The sequence below is a fragment of the Bactrocera dorsalis genome, chromosome 1 (assembly GCF_023373825.1).
Source record: "Bactrocera dorsalis isolate Fly_Bdor chromosome 1, ASM2337382v1, whole genome shotgun sequence".
In the NCBI taxonomy this organism is placed as follows: Eukaryota; Metazoa; Arthropoda; class Insecta; order Diptera; family Tephritidae; genus Bactrocera; species Bactrocera dorsalis.
Window position 1 is genome coordinate 94,141,073 of NC_064303.1, and position 9,857 is coordinate 94,150,929.

The 9,857-nt window shown below is 36.1% G+C and overlaps 3 protein-coding genes across 3 annotated transcripts; 2 read left to right on the plus strand and 1 right to left on the minus strand.

Annotated features, from left to right (window-relative positions):
- Positions 1-450: 450 nt before the first annotated feature.
- LOC125778100 (C-type lectin 37Db-like) lies at positions 451-1,141 on the plus strand. The gene is made up of 3 exons (XM_049454420.1): positions 451-529; positions 596-663; positions 722-1,141. Exons 1-3 carry the CDS (start codon positions 451-453, stop codon positions 1,139-1,141), a joined length of 567 nt encoding a protein of 188 aa, XP_049310377.1.
- A 635-nt stretch (positions 1,142-1,776) lies between these two features.
- On the minus strand, positions 1,777-2,623 carry LOC125779036 (C-type lectin 37Db-like). Its single transcript, XM_049459436.1, has 3 exons — positions 2,442-2,623; positions 2,308-2,375; positions 1,777-2,249 (listed from the first exon to the last, which is right to left on the minus strand). The coding sequence occupies exons 1-3, from the start codon at positions 2,518-2,520 to the stop codon at positions 1,824-1,826; spliced, it is 573 nt and encodes a 190-aa protein (XP_049315393.1). The 5' UTR covers positions 2,521-2,623; the 3' UTR covers positions 1,777-1,823.
- Positions 2,624-3,966: 1,343 nt separating this feature from the next.
- On the plus strand, positions 3,967-4,816 carry LOC105233758 (C-type lectin 37Db-like). The gene is made up of 2 exons (XM_029548328.2): positions 3,967-4,231; positions 4,290-4,816. The coding sequence occupies exons 1-2, from the start codon at positions 4,043-4,045 to the stop codon at positions 4,716-4,718; spliced, it is 618 nt and encodes a 205-aa protein (XP_029404188.2). The 5' UTR covers positions 3,967-4,042; the 3' UTR covers positions 4,719-4,816.
- The last annotated feature ends 5,041 nt before the right edge of the window (positions 4,817-9,857 follow it).

The following is a 9,857-nucleotide window of genomic DNA, read 5'->3' on the forward strand; positions in this document are numbered from 1 at the left end:
GCGATCACAATCGGCCTGAATGCAACTAAAATTAAATTCAATTTTAATATGCATTAATAACCGTAATATGATCGAAAAATAGATAAATAAACAAAATTCGCACCAACTAGCAGTATTGAAAACAAAAGCAAAATATTTTATTAGCGCAAAATTTCGCCGATTTTTTGTTTGCTCTACATAACGGGACAGTATTTATTTCCATTATTTACAGTTTTTTCAAAAGAAAATTTGAATAAATAAACATACGTATTTAAATAAATGAAATTGGCTACTTTAACCACTGAAATTTTTAATAAAAGGAATGGTAAGGGTTATAAAAGATACTTCTGTGACCCACGTATATAAATTGGGTATTCCAGTCTATAATCACATTGTTCCATGAACACTCTTCGGTGTCGGTTGTGCTTGCTTGCAAATACGGTGTTAATAAACTAATTAGTCAGCGTTAAAATGGGTTTGACAAAATGCTGTATTTTAATTTTGTGCTTTGCGGGCGTCTTATCCAATTCTATTAATATTTCCAATCGCGGTAAGTCATTCTGCAGGAGGAATATGAACTTTCTATTCTGCAATTATAATTATTTCAAAATTGTAGGTGGGAATGAGACTCAACCCTTCATAGAGATCGGTGATAAATATTACCTAATATATACAGCTTTTACGGTAATTTATTTAGAAGTTTCACAATTAAAATTATATAATTTAAGTCCCTTAATTACAGATGAATTGGTTCGATGCGATGCTTTATTGTCGCAACTATGATTGTGATTTGGCTGTAATTGAATCGGAAGCTGAGATGAATGTATTGAGTTCCTATTTAACCAGGAATGGTAACATTGGTAAACAGTTTTGGTTGGGTATAACCGATTTAGCCGAGGAGGGTAGATTTATGTCAATTAAAGACGGACGTCCAATGCCTTATGCCAAATGGTCAGATGGTCAACCAGATAATAATGCGTTACTTGATGATTGTCTTTGGCGCGTTAATAATACATTCGAAATGAATGATGCGAATTGCAGAGCTAAGCTTTATGTCATCTGTGAGCTGCGACAACCGAAGAAGAGTTGTGATATATGTGATTTGAAAATTTTGATTGAAAGATTCATGCAACATACAAATGTTTCAAACAGTCAAAATTAGTTAGGTGGAAGTACCAGTTTTATTAATAAAATTCTTGTTTCATAAGAACACCTTGTTTTAAAAACTTTATAGCGTTGTTAGCGATCTCCGAAACTATTTCCGCGTTTAACTTGAAATTTTCAAAGAAAATACTCAAATACTTACATGCATGCCCAATACACAAAAAAATCAACCCTTTGCGTCTTATGTAAGGCTTTGCTTTTCGAATGAAGAGGAGGCTTAATCATTGTATGAATTATATGAATTATATGAAATTTTGTTTTGTACAATTTTTATTTCGTTCAGTCTTGCAAGTGGATATAATTTCTCTAACCACATCCAAACGGGTTTCAAAAGTATAATTATGAAACTTTATTACACTGCAAGTTAGCCGAAGATCATTTATCTGTTCTGTCGGTGGTGTAACAGTATTCTAATAAGACACCGTTTTTCCACAATTCATCTTAAAAATAAGTATGAATATATAAGAATCCGATATGAAAAAATTCTTCAGATTTTGTAGCAAACATTTGGAGGTGGCACAGCCGATGCCCAATTTTGCATCCAATCTTAATCAATGATATTTACACTCTTATCACATTCTCCGACACTGACAAGGTTATTAATAACGCTATAAAATATTTAAAACAAGGTAGTATTGTGAAACAACGATTTTATTAATATAATTGGTACTTCCACTTAACTAATTTGGACAGTTTGAAAGATTTGTATTTTGCATGAATTTTTCTATAAAATTTTTCAAATCACACACGTCACAACTCTTCTTTGGTTGTCGCAGCTCACAGATGGCATAATGCAGAACCATACAATGATCATCATTCATATGGAAAATGTTATTAACCGGCCAAAGATGTACACAATCCTCATTTCGACCAGTGTTATCTGGTTGACCGAATGACCATTTAGCATAAGGCATTGGGCGTCCGTCTTTAATTGACATAAATTTACCTTCCTCGGCCAAATCGGTAAGACCCAACCAAAACTGTTTACCAATGTTACCATTCGTGGTTAAATAGGAACTCAATGTATTCATCTCAGCTTCCGATTCAATTACAGCCAAATCACTATCATATTTGCGACAGTAAAGCATCGCACCGAACCAATTCATCTGTAATTAAGAGACCTGAGTTATATAGCTTCAAGTGTGAAACTTCTAAATAAATTACCGTTGAAGTAGTACTTATTAGGTAATATTTACCACCGATCTCTATGAAGGGTTGTGTCTGATTCTCATCTACAATTTGGAAACAATTATAGTTGCCGAAGAAAAACTGCATATTCTTCCTGCAGAATGACTTACCGGGATTGGAAATATTAATGGAATTGGATAAGACGCCCGCAAAGCACAAAATTAAAATACAGCATTTTGTCAAGCCCATTTCGTCGTTGATTAATTAGTTTATTAACACCGTATTTGCAAGCAAGCACAACCGACACCGAAGATTGTTCACGGAACAATGTGAATATAGGCTGGAATACCCAATTTATTTATATAGATTTTTCTAACGACTAAATTTCTCAATTTAGAATTTTACACGAAATTCCGAAATTCTCGCAACAATGCGTGAGCAAATCAAAGTTCAACAGAAATTGAGTGTTCCGCATGATTCCAGAAATAATGCGTGTGCTGACCAAAATACGACGGAACTGCAGTTTGATAAAATTTTGAAAAGTAAATAGCTTCGACTATTATCAGCATTAAATACAAGCATGTTCATGCCTACATGAAGTGAGCCTTTTAGTTTGTACAGTTGGATTTTAATTTAGCCTATTACCCAAATAGGAAGCTGCTATTTTTTTGTACTGCATCTATGTCGGTTGGGTTAATTTTTTTTAATGAAAAAGTTTTATACAAGCGGTTTATTCCGATTGTTTTTTGTATGACAGCTATATTCTATAGTGGTCCCATGTCGGTCGTTCCCACAAATGATTATCATCTTGCTGAGAAAAGCAGAGGTGCAAAACTTTAAATCGATATCTCAAAAACTTAGTCCCTCAGTTCATATATAGACAGACAGACAGACATGGCTAAATCGATTCTGCTCATCATGCTGATCATTTATATATTGGGTAGTCGAAAAAGTCGCTTCGTATGTCTAATCAAACTTCAACTATTTTTCAGTTAGATACGTTATTCCATTTTGTTGTTTATTATTTTCACTAATTTTTGAAAAGTTGTAATTTTTTTTTCCACTTCACCGAATTTACATATATTTTACCTTTCTACATCTATATGGTATGACACAATGTAATTGCTAGTGCTGGAGATATACGACTGTAACGAAATCTATTGAAAAAAAAACGAAAAGATTTTTTCGACTACCCAATATACATATTTTTTTAGGTCTCTGATGCTTGTGGACATCGGACTTTATACAATATTTGTTCGCAATGAATAAGTTCACTTTTGGGGCAACAAAGCAAACCAAACAGCCGAGAGAAGTTACCAAGTAACGAAAAAACTATCATGCCTGCCAGTCTTATACTTCTTCGTTACTCGTTAAAACGATAATCTGTTGATTTTATAAAAACAAAACGCAAGTAAAAAACTACCATGAAACAAAGCTGGTCTGGTTCGAAGTCTTACTATTTTCTGTTCACACATAAATATAACAAAATCACTCCGTTAGATGATCACATCATATTATCAAACGCTTTAAATTGTGTGGGTGTAAGTAATATAAAAATCGAAATTTCATATCAGCAAAAGTATGAAACGACATATACATACATATGTATATATGTATATGTTATATATCCGAACTCATACATATATACAAAAAACTGTATATACAAATTTGGTATTTCAGTCTATAATCACATTGTTCCATGAACATTCTTCGGTGTCGGTTGTGCTTGCTTGCAAATATAGTGTTAATAAACTAATTAATCAACGACAAAATGGGTTTGACAAAATGCTGTATTTTTATTTTGTGCTTTGCGGGGGTCCTATCCGATTGTATTGATATTTCCAAGCCCGGTGAATCATTCTGTAAACCTAATAAACTCTTTTATTCTGCAGTTGAAAATAAGACACAACCCTTCATAGGGATCGGTAGTAAATATTACCTAATAAATACTGTGTCTAAGGTAATTTACTTTAAAGCTTCACAATTAAAATTATGTAATTCAAGTATCTTAATTACAGATGAATTGGTTCGGTGCGGCGCTTTATTGTCGCAAATATGATAGTGATTTGGCTGTAATTGAATCGGAAGCTGAGATGAATGCACTGAGTTCCTATTTAACTACGAATGAAAGTCATATTGATAAAAGATTTTGGTTGGGTCTTACCGATTCGGCCGAGGAGGGTAAATTTTTGTCAATTAAAGACGGACGCCCAATGCCGTATGCTAAATGGTCAGAGGGTCAACCAACGAATTACGCTGGAAATGAGAATTGTGTAGATCTTTGGCTCGTTAATAATATATTCGAAATGAATGATGAGAATTGCATGGCTGAGTATTATGCCATCTGCGAGTTGCGACAACCAAAGAAGACTTGTGACGTGTGTGAATTGAAAATTTTTTTGGAAAGATTTATGCAACAAACAAATATTCCATACTGTCAAAATTAGTTAGGTAGAACTACCACTATGTTCAGAACTTGCAGGACCTACAGAACAGATAAATGATATTCGGCTTACTTGTAGTATAAAACAGTTTCAGAATTATACTTCTAAACCTCATCCAAACGGGTTTCAAAATGCGTTAGAATATTATATTCACATGCAAGAATGAACGAAATAAAAATTTCGCACTTACAGAATTTCATTTAATTCAATAAACGTTGTTTATTTTTTTAAAATTTTGCAGTTCCTTGTTCCCATAGCCCATCTCCAGGAGGAACTCAGAAAAAAGATGTCATAAGGTGAGGAAAAGTTTCTGATTTTTTTGGTCATTGCCGGACATAGATATATTTATCGAATGTTGGGAAGTCATGTATGACGACATCGAGATCACAATTGGCATTAAAACCAATAACAGTTGAAGCAGCTGGGGATTTTTTGTTCCTAGTGCTCACTTTCAACTTCAAATTTCCATTAGCAGTAAGTGAAGTAGAAGAGTTCAGATTAACAGAGTCATCAACGGCAACTGATTGAGCAGCATTGACAGCGACTGAGGGACGATCTGGTTTAGCAGCACCTGTGGGATTGTTTTTGGTTTACGAGTGAATGTTGATATTCCTAGCAACAGCGTCAGCATATGTATTGGCATAATTAACAGCATTGGGAGCAGCAGCAGGTCGAGCCGCAGGAGCACAGTAATCCACGCAGCCAATACCAGAAGAAACTGAAACAGCAATGTTGAACGGAGCTGTATTTGTACCATTATCAGCAGCAACAGAGAGAGTGGAGCAAGGAGCAGACGGAGCGGCAGAGATTGCTTTCGGTATAGCGGGAGCGAGATAAACCATACTCAGATCTCTTATTTAAGTTCGTAAAGCTTAACGATTAACGAATTTCGATCATCACATAGTTGTTGTATTAATGTGAGCGGCTTCGATTGTTCACTTCTCAGTGAACTTACTTCCAAAACCAGAGAATTAAACACCACATTTACCTTATTAGGATTATTAGGCTCCAACGAAGGTTCAGTTACTTCCGTTTGATTCTTCAGCATTTTGTTGTTGCGGGTCCCGAAATATGAGAACCCCATGTAGGGGATGTTGCGCCTTCTCACTTTAGCTCGCCTTCAAACGGATGTTCTTAGGCTACCCAGAGGATACTTGGTCAAAGACCGGAAGTCGTGAGCTGCTTGAGTCATATATAAAAGAATCGTTTCTGGCCACAGCTGATGCAGCTGTTAAATTTTACCGCATGAAAACGGATCGGAAAGATTTAAATTGAGAGCGAGGAGTTCCCTAAACCTCTTACCAGACCAGAAGGACTGCGACAGCACAGTTGCTGTTTGTTGATCAACGCTTGCTGAGCTGGCCTTAGGCCCAGGATCAATGATCACGAAACCTCAAACTGGAGCTGATGGAAAGTTCATCTCCACCAAACTTTATTCCATCCATAAAAAACCGCACCCCTCCTCTCCTTCAGCGAGTACTTCAATGCCATGCCTCTCTCGATGGTATAAGAGCTGGGGAACGACAGCCCGGTTTAGGCTCGGCAACCTACTTAGCCCAGTATTTTGCAATGAAAACAAAGTGAGCGAGTATTCTAAGATGACCTGGCTCGCAGTCATCTAAGTGCCCAGAATATCTGAATTTAAGGGCAGTTTTTGGGAACATACACCTTCGGCTATTTTCAGCGTTGCTATCTACAGCTAGACATTTAGCACCATACTTGTGTTTCCTGGTGCACCACAAATACTTATGAGTATAATGGGAGAAAGTACAAAATACATTGAAAGACAATGTTATAAATGAAAGGGATGTCTTCACAAACATTTTTGATGTTCTAAAAGAACCTCTTTTTAGTCAAAGTACTATAAGAAGCTACCATTCTAACGTTCATCTAACACGCTTATATTAAGACCTTTACAATTTTACATTTTTTCTTAAATCCGTCTACAATTTATGGATTCTGAATCATAATTTATGATCTCATCACTTTCAATCAAGGCAGCTGCAAATGATCTGCAGCAACTGTGCAACTATTCGGTGTAAGCTGCATAATAACTTAACAAACTCATTACAGCCAGCCCTGTGCAAGTCATCCAAGCATTTAACTAACCAAGTCATGAGGATGAGCCACACACAAAGTCGACACACCAGCGCTTGTGCATTGTCACGGCACCCACACCAGCCTCAACAGTGCCCTTAAAGACTCAGCTTGCGCAGGTATTGTCCGCAACGGTTCAAGTATTAACAAGGAGGATAATCCGAAAAGGTCCTTAGCGTGCTTAAAGCATTTAGTGGTGAAGTTTTCACATCGTACCGCTACCTGTCACTTAGTTTTCACTCAACCGTCGCGCTTGCCGTTGCAGTTAGCGCCCGCGTCAGCTTAAGTCGTGGCGTCGTTCGCTACTTGCTGCTACTTTCTAACTTTCTATGAAACTTATGCCACTTTTTTTCTTCTGCTTGGCTCTGAGTTTTGTAATATATTCAAAGCGCCCTCGACGACGATGACTACGACGACACATGCATAGATTATCACCTGTCAAGTTGGAAATTTTTTAGAGCGCAACAAATGAAAGCAATGGAATTGAAGTACTAAAAGTTCGCAGCTAAGACGACAGTATAAGGGAATGTGTGCCAAATTCTATAGAAAGCTGTAAGTGTATATGCAGTTAGTTGCAAGTAAGCATGTGTGTATTGAGATCATAATTTCGATTGAGTTTGGTTGGGTGAGAATTCAGCTCTAAAATTACACTGGATCATCTATATAGTGTAGTAAAGGAATGTTGTTATTGTAATTTTGAAAAGTTTCACCAAAGCCGAATATATAGGCAGAAAGCGGAATTTTGTCATAATGCAAATGAAAGGCCCAGAAAAAGTTTTTGAGTGTAGTAGGTAAGCAGCGAGGTAATACGAAATGACAATACACCTAGACTTTTTGGAGATCGATTGTGATCCACCGGGACTAAATGTCTCTCACTCTATATCATGTATTCTCTGAACTGACCAGTACTCCTGATAATATCCATCCATACAAAACGATTTATAAGTGCAACTTCATCGTCAAGGAACTCTCGACCGATAGTTGCGATACTTTTCCTGTTCGAAGCTTTGTAGGTATTGGAATAGAAGAGGTTCTTTAGCTTGTTTTTTTTTCTACCAGACTGTTCCGCTCATATGTCTTCTAATAAGCCAGTGACCTATTAGCCCTCCTACTAGAGTTCTTATGTCTTTCTTATGAATGTGAATAGTCAGCACGTTCGGCTTCCATTCATGCCAAAGTTAAGAAAGTTAGGAATTGACTGCAGCGAGACTCGGCTAGATCTAGTTATAACATTCTTGTCTATTAAATGCCTAGAAGTAGCCAGAGGCATATATATTTTTTCTTTATCGAAGTGTAACTGTAGGGTGGTGTCCTTTTTGGCTAGTTCAACTGATTTACAATTACCAGGAATATCACTATGTCCAAGAAACCATTGCAGGATTATCGTGAAATAGGATGTGAGATCCTCTATGAGATCTCCGTTTTTTCTTCGCTGAAACCCTATGAGACTTTAGTGGTTTCAATACCGCTTGGCTATTTATATATTTCTTGAAACTTTTTATTTAATTGCCGAGATCTCCACTGAGAAGACACTACAGCGGTATGTCAGTCGGGAGGTGATTCTGGTATCTAATTTTTCTGAAAAAGCACCTCCTTCCACTCTAATAGCTAGTTTGGACCATCTGTATAGATACTTATACCTGTGTCCTTATCCAACTCACTCGAAGTCCACTTTCGTCTGGAAGGTAAGGCAATATTGGACATCGAATTTCTGTAAGTTTGATTCTAAATGATTTCGAAAATTTTTGATATTGGGTCGAAAGGGAAACTTACTAAGCATCGTGAAATACCTCACATTACAGACGACTAATGAGGAGAATTCTGTAAGTCGAAAAGATATCTTAGCTGTCTGCTGCTTACAGAACAAGTCTGTGGGCAAAAATATAAATTAGTAATAATATTGAGTATAGTTATTAATCGAAAAACCAGCGTTGATGATAAATTTGGAATTCTGCGTAAAATAAATGAAATTTTGAAAGTCCAGCATGTCGAGATCTTAAATTGAAAGCGTACGAAATACAGTTTGTGAAAGAATTTATCAAGCTTCCCAAGCAACAACGCTTAGGCTCTCGAAAAGTTTCAAGAAGATCTGACGTTTTCGAACCAAATTTTGTTCAGTGCTGAGGTTCATTTATGGCTCAATGGCTATGTAAACAAAGAAAAAACAAGGTTTGGTGTGATTTCTAGGCCGGTGGAATCATCGGTCCATATTTCTCTTACCGCGCCATGATAAACGAATATTTGATGCCTGAAATTGAAGCTGAACACCTCGGCGACATTTGGTTTCAACAAGGCAGCGCCATCTTCCTCACATCGCATCAGTCAATGGATTTATTGAGAAAACACTTCCGTGAACAGATAATTTCACGTTTAAGGTTGTTCAATTGGCCACCAAGTCCGTGTGATATCACACCGTTAGACTTTTTCCTGTGGAAATATGTGAAGTTTAATGTCTATGCGGAGAATATGTATAAATTACACTTTTTAGCTAAATTAGAGTTATTTTGAACCCCTGCTTATACTATTTCTTAATATCCATTCGATGAACCCTTTTGTGGATTCTTTATTTCCAAATACTGTTTCCATAAATTTCACCACATACCACATATATTCAAATAATCTATAAATATATGTAAAATTTGAAAATAAGCTTTGTGAAATGCCAGACTAAATTATTATGCCGTTTTTTCAAAATCTGCATAAATTTACGTTCACATAAATTCTATTTAAAATTAATAAATTCCAATTTGAAAAATATTTTTTACATCTCGCTTTAACACCCGAAACATTTGCTTCACGCACCGACACTTTTGAAGGTCCACACGTTCCGTCTGAGTTTTCCAGCAACTACATACATAGATATATTTATATATGCTTACAGTTATATATTACTAGAATATGTAGTTGATGCTTAAGTTACTGAATCATTTTGTATGTGTGTAATATGCGTATTTGTTTAATATTGTGATTGAAATGTGTAAATTTACTCGTATGACATAAACACGCAGACTTTTAATGGGAAATCATCGCACACAAATTTGAATA